The sequence below is a fragment of the Apodemus sylvaticus genome, chromosome 20 (assembly GCF_947179515.1).
Source record: "Apodemus sylvaticus chromosome 20, mApoSyl1.1, whole genome shotgun sequence".
NCBI lineage: Eukaryota > Metazoa > Chordata > Mammalia > Rodentia > Muridae > Apodemus > Apodemus sylvaticus.
In genome coordinates, this window is record NC_067491.1 from 46352834 (window position 1) to 46373192 (window position 20359).

The window sequence follows — 20359 nt, forward strand, 5'->3', positions numbered from 1 at the left end:
ATAAATACAGTGTGTACACAGGTATACCCCACACAGAATTTCCTCATCCTCAAGAATCCTTATGGCATAATTACTTTTCTTGTCTTTATTCAAAATTAAGGATTTAGAACAGTATTTCTCGACCTGTGGGCCATGACCCCCACAGGGGTTACATGTCAGGTATTCTACAGATCAGACATTTACATTATGATTCATAACAGTACCAAAAATGCTGTTATGAAATAGCAATAACATGATCTTATGGTTGGGAGTCACCACAACGTGAGCTGTATTAAAGTATCACAGCATTAGGAAGTTTGAGAACCACTGACTTAGAGAGTTACAGGAGTTTCTAAGTTCAAACAGTGCTTACCCCAAATTCTGCTTGCTTTTACCACTTACCAAGAAAGTAGATATTACTACATTCTGTCTTGATGTTACCTTCCATCTTAATATTATAACACAGCTGTGTTTCTTAGGAGGAAATAAAAAAACATCAGAAGCTTCAAATGTGTTTGAAAACATTACAGTCTAGATTAAATATGTTTACAGGCTTGTGAGCTCATAAAAATAAATTCTATCTATCCAGGGAGGTAGATCAATAACTTCCATAGAGTCCCCTTCCAGTGAGATCCAGCCTTGGTCTGTCTAATCCAGTGTACAAAACATTAAACCTTAAAAAAAAAAAAAAGTCACTGAGAATTCTGACTATATTTCAGAGTGGGTGTCTTTGTTTTCAAAGTAATTCTATTTTATTTGTTTTACATCATGCAGTGTCCCCTCCTTCCTCTCCTCCAAGACCATCCCCCAATCTACTCCTCTGCTTCACTTCAGAAATGGGCAAGCCTCCCATGGATATCACCCAGCCATGACACATCAAGTTGCAGTAGGACTAGGCTCCTATTAAGGATAGAGGAGACAACCCAGAGGGGGAAAGGATCTTATAATTTTAGATAGTTTTGGCAAATATACAACTAAAAAAACTTCCTCTTTCCTTCTGTCCCTCTCTTCCTTCCTCCCTCCCTATAACCCTCTAAATAAATAAAATTAAAATGACTTAGATCCATAGTCTAAAGGCTGGAATGTGAAATGGTCCTACAAAATTGTCTGTTTCTCTTCCCAGCTAGTTTGCCTAAGAATTGGTCAGTTTTTGCCATTTCAAAGCAAACCCAACATCTGGATGCATCTCTGTGCTGTTCTTTTGTGTTTTCTTCCATTTATTTCTGTTCTGCTCTTTATTATTTATTTCCTTCTGCTATTGAGAGTTTGACTTGTTCCTATTTCTTAAAGACATTGATAATGTCATTAAGTTATTTGACATCTCCTTGCTTTTACTAGAGACACAGCTATAAATGTCCCTTTTAACACTGTTCACATTGAACTCCACAGGTTCTTATATGCTCCCTTCTCATTTTAATTCAATTCTAGGAATTTTTGGTGCTCCATTATTTCAACTATAACTTCAGTTATTCAGGAATTTATTATTATTTGGTTTCCACGTTGTTTATATAATTGCTTTGTGTTTTCTAACTGTTGATTTCTATTTTTCCTATTATCATCTGATAAGATTCAAAAATTTCTTCAATTTTGACTGTTTCTCTTTTTAAAAAAAAAATAAGGATTCAAATATTTTTAGATTTATTCACTTTATTGTATTTTATTTTATTTGTATGGGTGTTTTTCCCACATATATGTATATGCACCACATGAGTACCTGGTGCCTATAGATGTCAAGAAAGGACATTTAGTACCCTAGAATTTGAGTTACAGACGCTGTTAACCACCATACAGATGCTAGGAACAAAACCTGGGTCTTCTACAAGAGGATCAAGTGCTCTTAACCAGTGGTCTGACTCTTTAGTCCATTCATGTATTTCTTTAAACTTGCTTAAATATGACATTTTGAGGAGAACTCAATGTATTGATGGAAAAAAAATGTATATTCTTCAGCTACTGAATATGATGCACCATTGGTGATTACTGGGTCCATTTGATTCTTTGTATTTTGTTTTGATGCTCTCTTTACTGGTAAGAGTAGAATACTGAAGTCCCCCATTATGGCTGTGTTGGACCAATCATTCCCTTTATATTCCATAGTGTTTGTTTCATAAAAGTAAATTCTACACTATTCAGATCATTTCTGTTTATGATTGTTATATTTTCTTGATAAACTGTTCCCTTCAGCAATACATAAAATCATATTTGTCTCATCTGACTAATTTGACTTTAAAACTCTGTTTTGTTGGATATGAATATAGCTACTCCTGTCTGCTTTCAGAATTAGCTTGCAGGAATAGCCTTTGAGCCCTTTCCTTCTTGTGTGTATATGTTTTGCTGGAGAGATGAATTTGTGTGTGCTTTGCTGGAAAGATGAATTTGTCACAAGCAGGAATTTGTTGGATGCTAATGTGATCCAGCAGGACTGAACTGTTACTAGAAGAACCAGGACTATTTACAGCCAGGGTTGCTATTGTAAGCAATATATAAATGCCAATTATTTTGTTGTATTTTCTCCCCCTGTGTACTTTATAATGACCTATGTTCATTGCTTTCTCCTGTATCTAACATAGAAACTTGGTGGTTTTCTGAATCAATACTGCCTGGCTCTTTCCTATTTCCCTTCGGCTTATCTATATTATGAAATTTGTTCATTTTTCCTTCTGGCTGTATTGCATATTGAACCCGTGGCCCCCTGCATGTGTGATGAATACTCTACAAATGGGCTAAAGGTCCATCCCTTCTGCTGAGACTTCATCATGCCCCCTACTTCCCATGCTTTAAAGGCTTTTCTTGCTTCCTCTTCTAGGTGTAAATTTTCTATGGTTCCAGTATTCTGTCAGCGTATGCTTTTCTTAGCAGGTCTTTGCTTCTCCATTGATTCTGGAGGATAATTTTGCAGACATTGGTGTAATCTGTAATCTATGTTGGCACTGTTCATACACACATACTCACTCACACACACACACACAGGGTTTGAAATAATCATCCCACTCACTACTGGCCTTTAGTGTTTTCTGCTGAGAAATCTGATGTTATTCTGACAGGTTTGATTTCATAAGTGAACGTGTGCTTTTCTTCACCCTCAGCTTTTGGTGTTTTTCCTTAGTTCAGTACTTTTGCCACTTGTACTGTATCACAGAGAGATTCTTTTCTATAACATCTATTTGAGGCCCTAAGTACCTTCCTATACCAGATCACAATGTCTTCCCCAGGATCTAAGAAATTTCTGCTTTTTTAAAAGATAGATTTTTTTATGCTTATAACCTGTAACTTGGGTTCCTCATTTATTCTTAGTTTTATAGGTTTGATCTTTAGTAGTGTCACAGAAATTGGATATACTCTGTCCATTTATTATTTTTTCCTCATTTTTGTCTTTGAGTGATGTCATCAACCTTGTCTTCACATTCTAGTATTTTTCTGTTTTTTTTTCTTCTAATTTGATGATGAGGCTTTCAACTGACTTTTGGCTCAACTTCTCATTTCCAGAATTTGTCCTTTTCTCTTTCAGTTGCTTGCATTTACCTGGGCATTTGGAGCTTCCTTGAGCTTCTATTTAGTCACATGTGCACGTGCTACTATTGTAGTTTTGTGGGTTTGGAAGAAGTCACAAGTTGAATGCAAGTGCTTCATTTCCCATCTTTAGCCAGAAGCCTCAGAGCAGATTTTTAATCCATATTTAACTCTCAGTAAAGATTCTATCATGAAACACAATTAGGAGTGACTATTTGAATTTTTTAAAGCCCTACTATTCCAGTAGCTTATTGCATTAATCCTTAAAAGAGGCTTGAAAATCTTTACCTGTCTGAACTTTGACTATTATATATTTGATATGATAATCCCCTCAGTCTTTTTCTCTTAACAAGCACTCTTAAGATAAAAAAAATTAAGCTTTGCATTCCAGTTGCCTAAAGCCCAGAAAGCTCTCGAAATAGGCCTTGTCACATAAAAAAAAATTAATTGCCTGCTTTGTTCCTAGTTAGCTTTTCATTAATTTGAGGGCATAATTTAAGTGACAGTTAGCTGTATCACCTTTGCTTCTCTTTGCTAAAATAGAAATCTCTATTTAAAAGTCTAATTAAGGAAGTTTCCTGAAATATTTATTTTGGAGAGATTAACCTTTACTTTTTTTGTATTATGAAGCAATGTAACTGTAACCATCAGAAAAGACCCACTGGCTAGCTATTGGTCTGAAACAATCTACTACAAAATTCACTGGCTTTAAACAGCAGTCACCCAATTTGCAATTATGTTGGCCTCAACTGGTAGAGTCTTCTGCTGGATTCATATGAAACCAACATATGGCTACAACTCCTCATTTTCCCATCTGACATTTGATGCCAGCTCTTTCCTTTCCTCTTACTATCTCATCTTCAGAGAGGTTAGTCCTAGCTTCCTCACCTTGTCAGACTTGGGGCAACAAGCTGCTAAGAATGTAAATGAAGACCCATGTCTGAGATCAGTTTCCTCACAACCTCTTTGAAACTTGTGCTGTATCACAGAGAGACTCTTTTCCATAACTCTATTTGAGGCTCTAAGTAGCTTCCCATACCAGATCACATTGTCTTCGCCAGGCTCTAAGAAATTTCTGCTTTTTTTATGCTTATAACCTGCAACTTGGGTTCCTCATTTATTCATAGCTTTATAGGTTCGATCTTCAGTAGTGTCACAGAAATTTGGTATACTCTGTCCATTTAGCAAGTCATAAGTGCTGTTCCAATTTACAAAGTGAAGATAATAGATGTTGCCCATTGATGCAAAGAGCAAGAAATTCATATCCCAAAGTAGTATGGAGGAATTAGCAATAAGGATAAATTTTGGTCATATTTTATTATCTACCATAGTGTTCTCTAGATATAATTTACTCTTATTTTCTGCACATGGATGGTAAATAGATAGATAGATAGATAGATAGATAGATAGATAGATAGATAGATAGATAGATAGTCGAACGGATAGATGGATGGACAGATGGATGCATGGACAGACAGATAAGTAGATAGGTAGGAGAATCCATCCACATACCAAGATTCCTATAGCCCCTATCCAACATTACATCAAGCTCAAAGCATAGGTTATGCTATTCTGTCTCAGGTTAGATACAGCTGAAAATCCTTGGATCCACTTCCATTGTGGCCAAAAATCTGTGAATGAAAACAATAAGTAAATATTCTATCCCAGCATTTCCAATATGTAGTGATGGGACAAGGGCAAAATAACTACAATAGACACTATTTTCAATATGCAGAGCCAAAAAATGGTCCCAGAGCAGTCACCTGTAGATTCATTCTGAAATCTAGCTGACAAGTAGTCCAGGATCATCCATTTTAGAAAGACGAGTGTCGTCCTGATAGACCTGGGTCTTCTTCCTACTTTGTCATGTCTTCAATTTTAAAATATATAAAGGTCAATTACGTAGCTATAATTATCAAATAATTGTAGAACACCATTTCCATACATTTAAATACTTCCTGACAAAGTTCCTACTTGTTGAAATTATATATATATATATATATATATATATATAATTTTCTATATTCTTTGTTTATAATCCAAAAGCTTTCCCCTTTCCCAGTTCCCCCTTCCCATATGTCCCATAAGTCCTCTTCTCTCCATCCATTCTCCTATCTTTCCCCCTCCCTTTTCTCTGTCCTGGTACTCCCCTACAATGCTGGATCAAGCCTTTCCAGGATTAGGGCCCTCTTCTTCCTTCTTCATGGGAATCATTTGATATGCTAATTGTATCTTCAGTATTCAGAGCTTCAGGGCTAATTAATATCCACTTATCAATGATTGCATTCCATGTGTATTCTTTTGTGATTGTGTTACCTCGCTTAGGATGATATTTTCCAGTTCCATCCATTTGCCTAAAAAAATTCATGAATTCATTGTTTTTAATTGCTGAATAATACTCCATTGTGTATATATACCACATTTTCTATATCCATTCCTCCATTGAGGGATATCTGGGTTCTTTCCAGCTTCTGGCTATTATAAATGAGGCTGCTATGAACATAGTAGAGCATGTGTCTTTATTGCATGCTGGGGAATCCTCTGGGTATATGCCCAGGAGAGGTAGAGCAGGGTCCTCTGGTAGTGTCATGTCCAGTTTTCTTAGGAACTGCCAGACTGATTTCCATTGTGGTTGTACCATCTTACAATCTCACCAGCAGTGAAGGAGTGTTCCTCTTTCTCCACATCCTCGCCAACACCTGCTGTCTCCTGAGTTTTTAACCTTAGCCATTCTGACTGGTGTGAGGTGAAATCTCAGGGTTGTTTTGATTTGTATTTTCCTAATGGCTAATGATGTTGAGCACTTCTTAAGGTGCTTCTTGGCCATCTGAATTTCTTCAGGTGAAAATTCTTTATTTAGGTCTGTACCCCATTTTTAATAGGGTTATTTGGTTCCCTGGGGTCTAACTTCTTGAGTTCTTTGTATATATTGGATATTAGCCCTCTATCTGATTTGGATTGGTGAAGATCTTTTCCCAATTTGTTGGTTGCCATTTTATCCTTTTGACGGTGTCCTTTGCCTTACAGAAACTTTGTAATTTTATGAGATCCCATTTGTCAATTCTTGATCTTAGAGCATACGCTATTGGTGTTCTGTTTAGGAACTTTCCCCCTGTGCCTATGGCCTCAAGGGTTTTCCCCAGTTTCTTTTCTATTAGTTTCAGTGTGACTGGTTTTATGTGGAAGTCCTTGATCCACTTGGAGTTGAGCTTAGTACAAGGAGATAAGAATGGATCAATTCACATTCTCCTTCATCCCAGGGATGCAGGGATGGTTCAATATAAGGAAATCCATCAATGCAATCCACTACATAAACAAACTCAAAGAAAAAAACATATGATCATTTCATTAGATGCTGAAAAAGCATTTGACAAAATTCAGCATCCTTTCATGCTAAAAGTCTTGGAAAGAACAGGAATTCAAGGCCCATACCTAAACATAGTTAAAGCAATATACAGCAAACCAGTAGCCAACATCAAACTAAATGGAGAGAAACTTGAAGCAATCCTACTAAAATCAGGGACTAGACAAGACTGCCCTCTCTCTCCATATCTTTTCAATATAGTACTTGAAGTTCTAGCTCGAGCAATTAGACAACATAAGGAGGTCAAAGGGGTACAAATTGGAAAGGAAGAAGTAAAATTATCACTATTTGCAGGTGACATGATAGTATACTTAAGTGACCCAAAAAACTCCACCAGAGAACTCCTACAGCTGATAAACAACTTCAGCAATGTGGCAGGTTATAAAATCAACTCAAGCAAATCAGTTGCCTGATACTCAATCAGTTCCTATACTCAAAGGATAAGCAGGCTGAAAAAGAAGTTAGGGAAATGACACCCTTCACAATAGCCACAAACAATATAAAGTATCTTGGTGTGACTCTAACCAAACAAGTGAAAGATCTATATGACAAGAACTTCAGGTCACTGAAGAAGAAAATTGAAGAAGACCTCAGAAAATGGAAAAATCTTCCATGCTCATGGATTGGCAGGATTAATATAGTTAAAATGGCCATCTTGCCAAAAGCAATATACAGATTCAATGCAATCCCCATCAAGATCCTAACTTAGTTCCTCACAGAGTTAGAAAAAGCAATTCTCAAATTTATCTGGAATAACAAAAAACCCAGGATAGCTAAAACTATTCTCCACAGTAAAAGAACTTCTGGGGGAATTAGTATCCCAGACCTCAAGCAATACTACAGAGCAATAGTGTTAAAAACTGCATGGTATTGGCACAAGGGACAGGCAAGTGGACCAATGGACTAGAATTGAAGATCCAAAAATGAATCCAAACACCTATGGTCACTTGATCTTCGACAAAGGAGCTGAAAACATCCAGTGGAAAAAAGATAGCCTTTTCAACAAATGGTGCTGGTTCAACTTGTTGAAATTTTAAATCATGGATATTTTCACATCATTGAGAGTACTTGCTCTAATGGTCTAAATAGAGAAGTTGAATGGAGGAATCTGAAGAACTTGGTGGACTGGGTGTTGTTGGACATGGAAGGAAGAGAGAGTGGGGAATACATTCAAGTTCATGACTTGTGAAATTAAGGTCATGGCAGTGTCTTTCTCTTTTAAAGGTGAATAGAAGAAGAGACATTTTCCTTTTATAACTAGAGATCAAAAGTTTTGCTTTGGATGATAACTAACCCTTTCATTGAACATTAAGGCATTAAAACCCTCATTTTTCTAACAAGCAATTATGTTCCAAAAAGACTCAGAGCATTTTTTTTAAAGACACAGATTTCATGGGACAATAAAACTTGAGCCCAAGTCTTCTGTCAGTCTCCAAATGACCCTATAGGGTATTCCTTATCCCTCAGTATTCCTGTGCTTCAGTTGACAAATGCAAAGGTAGCATTGGTATTCTCTCAGTGGGAATATCAGAACTGAACTCTGCACAGTGACCAAAGTATCAATCATGACACAGCTAACTTGTCAATTTGAAGTCTACTAACCTCAACCACAATTAATAAGATTAAATTAAAATGTACTTTCATAGATGTACTACCCACAGCTCAGGTTCTCGTAACATTAAGTGGGAGGGTACCATATTGTATAGCAAGGATAGGGAGCTCTTTCGTTATCACTGAAATTTCTCTTCCAAAGTGTTGAACTCTAGATGATTCTGATTGACGTAAAGTGCAATGATATTGTGGATGCCAAGAAATGCTTGCTGAAGGGAGCCTGATATGGCTGTCTCCTGAAAAGCCCTGCCAGAGCCTTGCAAATACCGATGTGGATTCTCACAGCCAACCATTGGACTGAGCATGGGGTCCTGAATGGAGGAGTTAGAGAAAGGCCTGAAGGAGCTGAAGGGGTTTGCAACCTCATAGGAAAAACAACAATATCAACCTACCAGACCCCCAGAGCTCCCGGGGACTAAGCCATCAACCAAGATGTACACATACCTCCAGCTGCATATGTAGCAGAAGATGGCCTTGTCAGGCATCAATGGGAGGAGAGGTTCTTAGTCCTATGAAGGCTTGATATATGCCTCAGAGTAGATGAATTGAAGGCAGGGAGGTGGGAGTGTGGTAGGTAGAGGAACACCCTCATAGAAGCAGGGGGAGGGAGGATGGATTAGGGTTTTTCTGGGAGGTGGGGAAACTGGAAAAGGGGATAACATTTAAAATGCAAATAAAGAAAATATCCAATAAAAACAATCCAATCAATAATTTGAAAAAAAGAATTTCCAAGACAAAAACAAAAACATAAATAAAGTGCAATGAATGTAGGGTCTCTTCCTAATAAATGTGCTCTTAAAAGAAGTGTAGAAAAAAAACTTTTCTGCTTTGAAGTTGACATGTTTCATAACTAAGAATTTATGAATGCCTTTCTGCAACTCATACCCTTGAATGTCTGTCTCTCTCTTATCTAATAAGTGCAGAGTCATGTCTGAGAGAGAAGCTGGGTTAGTTTAACCTTTCCATGTCCTGCATTAAAAATATATAGCTATGTAAAGCCTGAGTTACCAGGCTTTGTGGTGTTCCACCACTTCCATGTATTATACACAATCCCAGGGTGCAGTGCTATGCAGCAAAAAGCATACTATTGACTTGTTAAACAACTCCACATATGGTTTTATTGTACCTCTGTGAATTGTTGCCCATTGCAAGAGCCAATCAGTAAAAAACAAATATAACACTAAAACCCAGTACCACAGCATGACCCTTCCTCATGCCTCCCCTCCAAGTAAAAGAAGACACTGAGATGTGTATTAGTCACGGTTCTCTAGAGTCACAGAATGTGTGGAATGTCTTTCTATATCGACGGAATCTATTATGATGTCTGTAGTCTAACTCCCCAACAATAGCGAGCTGTGAATTGGAAGTCCAAGAATCCAGTAGTTGCTCAGTCCCACAAGGCTAGTTGTTTCAGCTGGTCTTCTGTAGAAGTAGGTTCCAACAGATGTGCTGGCAAGTAAGTGCAAGCATCAAAGAGGACATTCTTCCAATGTCCTTATGTAGGTCTCCAGCAGAAGGTGTACTCCAGCTGAGAAGTGTGTACCACCGCGCCTTGATGTGGGACTTGTTTTGTCACAGGCTGGCCATGTACTCAGAGATCTCCTTGCCTTAGTTTCCTGGGATTTTCATAGCCACTATGCCTCAAGATCTCCATGCCCAGATCCAGGTCAGAAACTTGTATCTTCTAGCCTCAAGATCTAGATCACAGGTGAGCCCTCCAATTCTGGATTGTAGTTCATTCCAGATATAGACAAGTTGACATCCAGGAATAGCCATGACAAGATGCTAATATTAAACAACAAGGCTTCTGGATGAATTAGGAGTTGAGACCCTAGCAGGGAGTCTCAACTGGATCAGGTCCATATGTCTAGTACTTAGAAAATCAGTAAGTTCCATCCCCAGGGAAGACAGTGACACATATATGTGTGTGTGTGTGTGTGTGTGTGTGTGTGTGTGTGTGTGTGTGAGTGTGTGTGTGTGCATATGTACATATACATGCATGTATATTCATATATATATGGCATATATGTATATATATGTATATACATGTCATATATATATATATATATATATATATATATATATATATATATATATATATGCCATATACATATATACATCCTTCCATGGTCATTCTCCACATGGATCAGCAAATGTTTGGTAATACATCTGTGTGCATATGTCCTCCCCTAATACAAACAGCTCTTTGCCCATTTGTACCTTGTTTTCCTTTTACACTATGCTGGTACCACAATGCCTGGCTAATTTTGGATGTTTGTACTGTTTACTGTGACTTCTGTTGGTTCTCCCAGTTGCAGAGTCTCCACTGTGGAAATGTATTACTCTGTGTTCATCTCTACTCCACTTGATGAATTAGGTAGGCAATCTCTAGCTTTTACTATGATAATTCATGCCATAGTGAACATTCTTGTATATCTGTTACTTTCAAGTGGGCAACTATATCAGTAGAATGCATATCCAAAAGAAAAGGAGATTAAAAGTAATATGAAGATATTTGCATAATTTTGATGAACTTGGTCAAATGTACCCCAAAGATTCTGTATTTCTTTACTGTCCTCCTAGGAATTTGTAAGATAAGAACTACATTTCTAAGCCTGTAGATTCCTCCTCAGAGACTTGTAGCTTTAAGAGATGTATTTGCTAAAATTGGTCTGGTCAGTTTCCGTGTGTCCATGTGTCTGTGTGTGTGTGTATGTGTGTGTGTGTGTGTGTGTATGTGTGTGTGTGTGTGTCCCCATGTCCCCGTGTCCCCATGTATCCGTGCATGTGTGTCCGTGTGTGTGTGTGTCCGTGCGTGTGTGTCCGTGTGTGTGTGTCCATGTGTGTGTGTCCATGTGTGTGTGTCCGTGTGTGTGTGTGTGTGTCCATGTGTGTGTGTGTGTCCATGTGTGTGTGTGTCTGTGTGTGTCTGTGTGTGTTGTGTATGTGAGCATGTGATATTTTTGTGGCTAAGAAAAGCATGAAAACTACAGTATAGTGAATTATCATTGTCCCTTCTTCTATTCCTCCTATTTAAGAAAAAAAGACCATAAAACAGAATCCAATGCCTTAAAGATGCGCTTGAACATCCAGTGTTGAAGGAATGACTCACTGGGTGTCTGGAAGAAATGGGATGGGTAGAAAGAGCTCCAAGAACTGGAGAAGAGACAAAGGTGTAAGAAGATAGAACTGGGCGGTGGTGGCACACGCCTATAATCCCAGCACCTGGGAGGCAGAGGCAGGCGGATTTCTGAGTTCGAGGCCAGCCTGGTCTACAGAGTGAGTTCCAGGACAGCCAGGGTTACACAGAGAAACCCTGTCTTGAAAAGCCAAAAAAAAAAAAAAAAAAGAAAGAAAGAAAGAAAAGAAAAAAAGATGAGATAGCAGCCTATGCTCTCCAGAAGGTTAGCTACTTTAGTGCTTCATTAAAGATTAGTATGTTTCTTTCCCTATGCTAGTTTAAGGGATATAGAAGTTCATGGGCAGTCCCTGCCCACAAGAGACTCACATGAAGAAGCAAAGATTCATAGAAGTCTTACTACATGGTGGTAGAGCCAACAGATGTGAAGATAGCTAATTCTGGGACCTTCCCAGACAGTCATTTGTTTATCATCTCGTCTAATTCTTACAAAATCCTCTAAGACTAACAGCAGCAAATTTTCATTTCCCAAATGAGGAAACCTCAATTTCCAACTATGACCCCAGTACCACATAGTATGTGGCAAAGGTTGGGAATGGACTGGGGTCTATTTAAATTCAGCATCTTCAGGGAAAAGGCAGAGATGCTGAATATGCCCAAGATTTAACTCCTGTATAACTCCTCATCCCATCTGTGGCTTTGTTTTCCTTCTTTCTCTTCATAATGCCATACTACTATTTACAGTAATGTTGGGGAGGGGCATCAATCAAGAGTATTCAAGGGAAGTAGGGCCTGAGCTGATTTACAAGGTAAATGGGAACAAGAACATTGCAGGTTGAGCTCCAGCTAGACTGGCTGAGGAGAGCCAACTTTTAAGACTTAGGAAGTATCTGAAGTATAAAGAGGCAGACAAACGGAATCGTGAGGAGGTCAACCCCTGCAGCCAAGAATCTGAGTTCTAATCCTGACCCTGCATCTTATTAGCTAAATGATTTGGGGTACATGCCTGAGCCTCTCTGATCTTTTGCCTTTATGATTAAGCAAGTAAGTGCTTTGCCTCAGGGGTTGTTGAAAGGATTGCATGTATTTATGTATTTGGGTGCTTATAATGGTCCTTGGCTCATGCCCACTGTGTTTGATTGCACTGTCCAGATTCTAGGCACAACTTAGATATAAAGAAGAGGGAAAACAAAATTGTAACTTATCCGTGAGGCTTATTAGAGAGAACTACTGCATGTTCTCAGAAGATATCAAAGGTGCCATGAAAGAGAAGGAAGCAGAAAATTATTTAATGGGGGAGACATGGGCTCTTAGCTCTGAATTGTCCCATCAAGTGTGGTTGGACTTTGTAATTTAAGTCCAACTGGAATACCCAAAACATAATCCACACATCAAATGAGGTACAAGGAGAAAGGAGGACTGGCCCCTGGTTCTGGAGAGACTCAGTGAAACAGTATTCGGCAAAACCAGAACAGGGAAGTGGGAAGGGGTGGGTGGGAGGACAGGGAAAGAGAAGGGGACTTAAGGGACTTTCGGGGAGTGGGGGGCTAGAAAAGGGGAAATCATTTGAAATGTAAATAAATTATATCGAATTAAAAAAAATCAAATTTTGCAGTAAGAAAAAAAAAGTCCAAATGGACTTTTTATTTGTTGTCTAATTGTTTATGACATCTTTATTTGACATTAAAATGTAATGACCTGCCTTGAGTAAGGTGAGCAAGGAAAGAAGAACAAACTTAAAAAGGTATACATTTGGTGTAATTTTTTTATTTTCTCCTTTTACTCTTTGGTACTATAAAATATATATATAAACAACCCAAATGGAAATCTGAGAGAAGTGTTGCAGCTGCTTTAGCTTCTCGGGCTTCTCTCCTGTTCCACATCAAATTGCCCTTAGAGCCACATCTGTGAGGGACCTCAAAGGAAGGGAAGTGCAAGGGATATTTCTCTAAGGAGTTGGCCAATATGATTTTCATATCCCCAGATACTCGGGCTTTCCTCTCCTTTATGTGTCTTCCCAAACTCCCCTTCCAAACCTTGGTCCCAAGAATGAAACCTGAGTAGTTCATCCTTCCCCTGGGCTAGTTTCGCCTCTTCCCCTCCTTTGGTCATCTATAGGAGCATGTGATGGCAGTCTCCACTGATGCAAACCCTCCATGACCTCCTGGACCTGCAATCAAGCCACCCATGAGATACTAGAGCATCAGAGTTAGGTGTCAGCTGCTTCTCCAAGTCAGCTCCAATTCTTAAGTGGGAGAATGTTCATGCAAAAAAAAAGGGACCTTCCCTCACACATGAGGAGGTTCATATCATGCATGATCTGCCTTCCTCATTAGACTTAATCTCAATGATAAAGATCTGTTTTCCTTATTAATGTATGATCAATGCCTTATAGATTATCCTCCATAAATATCTGATGAAAATGTGTAAACAAATGGTAGTACTTGATGGTCAAGGGTGGTGAGAGAAGCAGTTCAGAGGCAGGAGGATTGTTCTTTGAAGGATCTGGGATACGGCTAGGAATGATGGAAACTTGCTAGAACAAGTATCTTTAAGTTCAGTTAGGAGGAGATAGCTACCAACACTTACATACCGTCGCATGGTATCCCACTTATAGGAGGAACTCTACTCTAATTTTACTGGGCTTATAGATCATACACTTGGGGAAGTGACTCCATGTATAATATTGATGGTAGTCTACCATTCAGCATGTTTATTTTTAGAAAGGGAAGACGTGGCCAATTCATGGTGAATGATATGCCTTAGACACTATGTCTGTTACCTGAAATACACATCCTTTGAGTTGTATGGCTACTAGAAACACAAAGCCAACATTACTATTGAGAGGAAGGAAGTGGGAGAAATGGGAGAGGAAAATTAGAAAGCTAGTTCACTATAAACATTGAATCTGGCAGGACAATTAAATGAGAGCAAATACCTTAAATGTATGCTTTGGAAAGTCTTCACCAGTACAGACTATGGAAAGGAAGGCTAGGCCCAGAGCTGAGGCCCTGATACCAATTTCTCACCTTAGCCCTGCCCCAAACTGGATCTTCTTATCTCACTTCTGTCTGCCATATTCAAGCCAACTCTGAGTCTTAAACCCCGCTGAGTAGTATGTGATTATAACATGGGAGAGAGAATGAGCATAAACACAAGGTGGTAAAAACAGAATTCATCTTTAATCAGATTTATGTCATGGTCAAAATAGGAAAAAAAGAAAAAACAACCAAGATACAAGGCCTAGACTTGCTGTTAGTCTAAGGTTTCTTAGTTCCACATAGTCCCAATTCCTTCCCACTGTAATGGTATCAGTGCCCAGGATGCCAAGAACTCAAACTACTCAGAGTTGTGAGCTCTCTGATGTATTCTCTAGGCTGTTATACTGTTGCTGACATACCCTCTAGCACTGCCTGAAGATCCCTCCATGTCGGCAGCATCAAATTAGAACAAGCAGATTCCCTTAGCTCCTATTTATCTTAACTTGTGCTTTCAATGTGTGTATGTGCGTGTGTGCAGCTTCATCATACACAACAAGGACACTTTCTTCAATAATGCCACAAGAAGCAGAATCGTGCATCACATTTTACAAAGAATAAAGTACGAGGAAGGAAAGAACAAAATCGGTGAGTAATTGTTACTGTTACAAATGGCTGGTGTTTGGGGATTCCAGAGACCTTTTTCCTGAGCCTCCTTCTACCCTCTACCTATCTCGTTGATGGAGAATCACATGGGCACTTAGCACACTTAATTACCTTCTTTGAACAGCATTTCATCTCATTTATTTATGATCACTGAGACATTCAACCCAGCTGGTATTTGTGGAGTGCCCGCAAGCATGAGATTCAAGGAATAATTGCAGGTCTTTCTTAGAGCTCCTATATAAAAAGCTAAAAAGAATGCTATGTTCAATAATTAACATGAAAAAGTGATAAAAGATATCATTTCGAAGGTAGACTGCAGAGGTCACTGAGATTGAGTGGTCAGAGAAAATGAAATCCGAACTGAGCTGAGAGTGGCGGGAGACAGTGTGGCATGATGGTGTAGGGTGGAAGGGAAGGGTTTCACCCACAGGGTGCAGAGATGGCTTTGTGTCACGTAAGCCACATTCTCTCCTCTAAAATAGCCTCCAAACTTTGTATTTTAGGCCTTTTGTAAGAATAGTTCCATGTTATATGGTCATGCTTTATTAAATCAGTTATTATGTATCAGGAAGGGTTGGGTGGCTTTGTCCTTATCTCTGTCCTGTATCAGTCAAGGGGCAATGAGAGGGCAAAAGCATCCATCATGGAATGAGCAGATAATAGCTGACTATGGCAGGGGTTGGAGCTCTGGAGGAGTCAACGATAGCAACACAGAAGAAGAAGAAGGTCCTCCGTGATCCCAGTCCTCTGTGATTCTAAGCCTCCATCTTATTAGGCTGAGGTCTGGAACTTGTATAAAAACTAGAGCTGAAGTAAAGATGTTTGTTGGAGATTTGTAGAAGATCTGCACTCTGGAATATTCAGGACAACTGTCTAGAGGGTTTGGGGGAAGTTGGTCACAGGGAGAGGTTTTAGCATTATCCCAGAGAGTCATGTATAAAGATACCAAGAAACGTGCCCTCGCTCACCACACACTGCAGGTGCTGCTACTACAGAAGTGAATGCCTAAGAAATTTTCTGAGGAGAGTGCTGGATCTAGGAAGCTAAAGCCCCTTCCTTCATCATTGTCCACCCAGTGCCTTCAGCTGGCAAAGCTTGCCACATCTAGAAATACCTCTAAGCCCCATTTCTGCTGCTGAGAAGCCAAGGCTATAGATGCACCCGGAGGCAAGGCATCCATTTCTGACTTGTAACACAAAGCAACCTTCTCACCATGTTTCTGTGGGTAAGGCTAGATGGCTGTATAAATCATTTTAGACACTGGATCTGCAACCTCAGACATCTCAGTAGCTCTTGCCAAATCCAGAGAGACAACATTTAACAGTTTGTAAATGTAATGGCCTACACACAGATTCAGCAAAACAACTACCCCGTGCAGTGTGGGAGAAATGTTATCCAACAACACCGTGAGAGGAACAGATTTGAGAGTTTCGTGGACTCAGGCTTAGTGTGAGTCACTGGTGTAGTGGAAAAAAAAAAAGGCGGGGGGTGAGAGGAGCCAACCTACTTTGATGCTAATCTGCAAAGGTAAAATGTAATGGATAAGTACCTGCTCCATGTCTGGATACAGGTGGAATGGATTATCCAAACAGCATCAGTGTCATTGGACCCAAGGAGATTTAATTGCATGTAGGTCATTCTTAACTTGGGTGGGATTATAACCAAATATATCCCATAGCATCTACCACAGTCATTCTCCCTGGAGACATATCCTCTCCTCTATGTCTTCGGTGATATTCTGGCTGGAAGGATTCGCTCACTCCTCTGAATTCCTATCGCTATTTTTTGTTAGTATTTACCATTTGTCACGCCACTTCATTTAATGTCCTGAGATACTTTCAAAGACATTGTGCAAATCTGCTACCTGAAGAGAACCACTATTGACATTGATCTCCTGAATATTTAAGTATTGCCTAAATTATTTTTTGCATTAATTCCTTAAAAATAATTTGTTAAGACAAACTTCAGTTGTACTAATACACAGTTTTCCATCATATTTTTTCAGTTCATGTTGTTTCGTAAACATACTAAAACAGCAAGCAAATCAATGTGAAACTGTGGAAAGAGCTAGTAAGGACTGTTTCAAAACCTACAAGCAACTAAAAAAAGTAGCACCTTTAGTAATTATAATAATAATAATAATAGTTACATTGTATAACTTATAGTTATGTAGTTATGTAATATTAGTTGTTGTTGTTACTATTATTATTTGCATACCCCACAACTCATAACACACTGGTGTGTTGAATGTCTACTACGAAAGATCACTAGTTCAAATGATACGTCATTATGAAGTGACCTTACTCATCTTTTCATCATCATTGTCTAGCCCAGTGTCTATTGTCTAGATGGATAAATGTTTGTTGAGCCAAACTGAAGTTCTGTTAAACATATTGGGTGTCTCTCTTCCACCATTCTTACATAATCAGAAACTTCACAGCAGGAATATGGGACAGTCATGATGCCAAATGTTTTCATCTCACATTTTAAGCTGTTTTAGAACTAATCCAGATGAAATACAAGAAAGTATAGACTGGCTTTCAGTACTCCCAAGGAGCACTGAATGCAGTATTGTTACTTGTCAGAGAGTCTTGGTAGATGACTCAGTTGATGATGAAGAAGGAGGATTCTATTCAAGGACTCTAGCTTTGAAAACTGCTAAGGAGCCAAAGACGTTATTCAATGGTAGAGCACAGGCCTTCCTAGCACTACAAATAATAATTGAATAAATGAATTTTTGGAAAAGCAGTAAAGAAAAATGGAAGCATGTTAGGTTAAAAATATCAATCAAAGAATAAATTGTTAACTAGTAAATTTAAAGCCCATTTAATTTGCTGGAAAATATTAAGTAAAACTGCAAAAGTTCCATTTATCTATTATCTCATTATAATTGCTGGTTTCATAAATGAAAAAAAAAAAACACATTCAAAGAAAACTGATCTTTGTGATAGAATTAATGTTCAGTCCACATAGTTTTCGGCTGAAAACTCTTTCTGAAAATGTCACCTTGAATGAACCATTGATCAGAAATAATACAAGAATATTGATTTCTAAGCATGATTCATAAAGGTATTTTAGTGGAGTATAAACTGTCACTGTGTATGGTTTTCAGCCTCTCTCTAGATGTCTTCTAACTGTGAAAATCAAACCTAGTAAAAACACTTTCAAAACAGAGCAATTAATAACTCAACAGAGGATTTATTTACGTGTATGTACATACACGATTACTCTTGAAATTGATTTATATTCTCAAGTTTTGTGTTTAGAAGCAGAGTTAAGGTGACAGACTATAAATATTAGTGGGATTTAGATGAAGCTATCCTCAACATCTATTAGGTCTTCAGGAGTCCTGAATTTTCTAATTCTCAACGGAGATTCCAGTAAATTCAAGCCTTACTACATATTCAATAATTTACTCATTCATTGCAAATGTTTTTGTTGAATGATTGATGTGTGTTAGATAAAATGCAAATTTCCACTAAAATTTGCATTTCATGTGTGTTCCTTAGACACATAACATTAGTGTCAGGTATCTTAAAGCACTGGCATGTTACTATGATTAGAAGTATCAAACATTGGAGAACAAAGGTGAATGACTACACATGCAGTTTCCTGTTAGACTAGGCTCCTGGATTTGTGACTAGATCTAGTGTATAGAGAGTACTCTTCAAAAGAGAAATAAAAGCCTATTGAGAGATATAAAACCTCTTCATCCTTTTAGAGGTCTTTAAAAATTATTTGATTAAGTCTTTGAGAGTTTCATACAAATTTGGATCATATTCACCACCACCCCCAGCTCATTCCCTCAACTCTTCCCAGATCCATCTCTACCTCCCTAATAAAATGAATAAAACAACAGGAATCAAGTGAATCCATGTACATATGTAAAACTTTATCTGTAAATGCTAATAGGACCTTTGTTTTTAACAAACTTAAACTAGAAACAACCAAAGTGTCCATCATCAAGAGATTGCATAAATGATTACATATTCATGGGATAAACTCAGCAATAAAAAGAAATGAATCACTGGATTCATTCATAAGAGACTTCGATGCTCTTACAGAGGACCAGAGTTCCCTTCTGAGCACCTTGTTGGTTGGAGACCAACCATCTAATTCTACCTCCAGGAGATCTGATGCCCTTTTCTGGTCCACTTGAGCAACTGCACTTATGTGCACATACACCACACAGACACACACAGATACACACACACACACACACACACACACACACACACAAATAAATAATGAGATAATCTTAAACAGAGAGGGAGAGGAAGGAGTTACTGATGCTTACAGTATAGGAAAATCTCATTCCAAATAAAAGAAGTCCGAAGAAAATAGATTAATATTGAATATCGACATTGATGTGAAACTCAAGAAAATAAATTAAAATTGAGAGTGACAGAAAACAGGTCAGTATTTGTCTAAGTGATAGCATAGGAAAAGGCAGATTACAAAGTGGCATAAGAAAGGTTTTGAAGAGATAGGTATGTTTAATCTCTTTGTCATGTTGATGACTCCCTGATGACACAGATACATCAGAACTTAATAACTATGCATCTTAAGTATGTGTTCATTATTATATGTCAGTCATACTTTAATTTCCTTACCTAAAACATTTTTTTAAATCTACATATCTACCTACCCTTCCATTTTAAAAGTAGAGAATCTTAGAGAATGGGAGGACATAATTGCAAACCATGTTTCTGATAAGGGATTGATATCTGAAATATTTAATAAACTTATTCAACAGTTTTTAAAAAGCATATGACTTGATTTTAAAATATTCAAAGGATGTTAAGAGATACTTTTCCCAAGAAAACATACAACTGGACAACAGGGATATATAAGAAAAGCTGTTCAGCATCATTAGTACTCAGAAAAAATCTAAGTCAAAGCCCAAAAGAAATACAACTTCATACCCATTATAATAGCTGTTATCAAAAGGACAAGAATGGGTCCCAGTGGGAGTTAGAAGAAAAGGGAAGCCCTGTGCAATACTGGTGGGAAAGTAAATGGTGTAGTCATTATGGAAAACAGTATAGAGGTTTCTCAAAGCTCTGAAACGAAACTGCCTTATACTCAAGCAATCCTACTTTGGAGTACACA

At 38.2% G+C, this 20359-nt stretch overlaps 1 protein-coding gene across 1 annotated transcript in view; it reads left to right on the forward strand.

The window, feature by feature from the left end:
- Ano4 (anoctamin 4) overlaps positions 1 to 20359 on the forward strand; it is a 270004-nt gene that overhangs the window by 187753 nt on the left and 61892 nt on the right. Inside the window, exon 10 of the mRNA XM_052165053.1 lies at positions 15123 to 15229. Within this exon, the coding sequence (XP_052021013.1) occupies positions 15123 to 15229 (107 nt within the window). The remainder of the gene's footprint in view (positions 1 to 15122; positions 15230 to 20359) is intronic.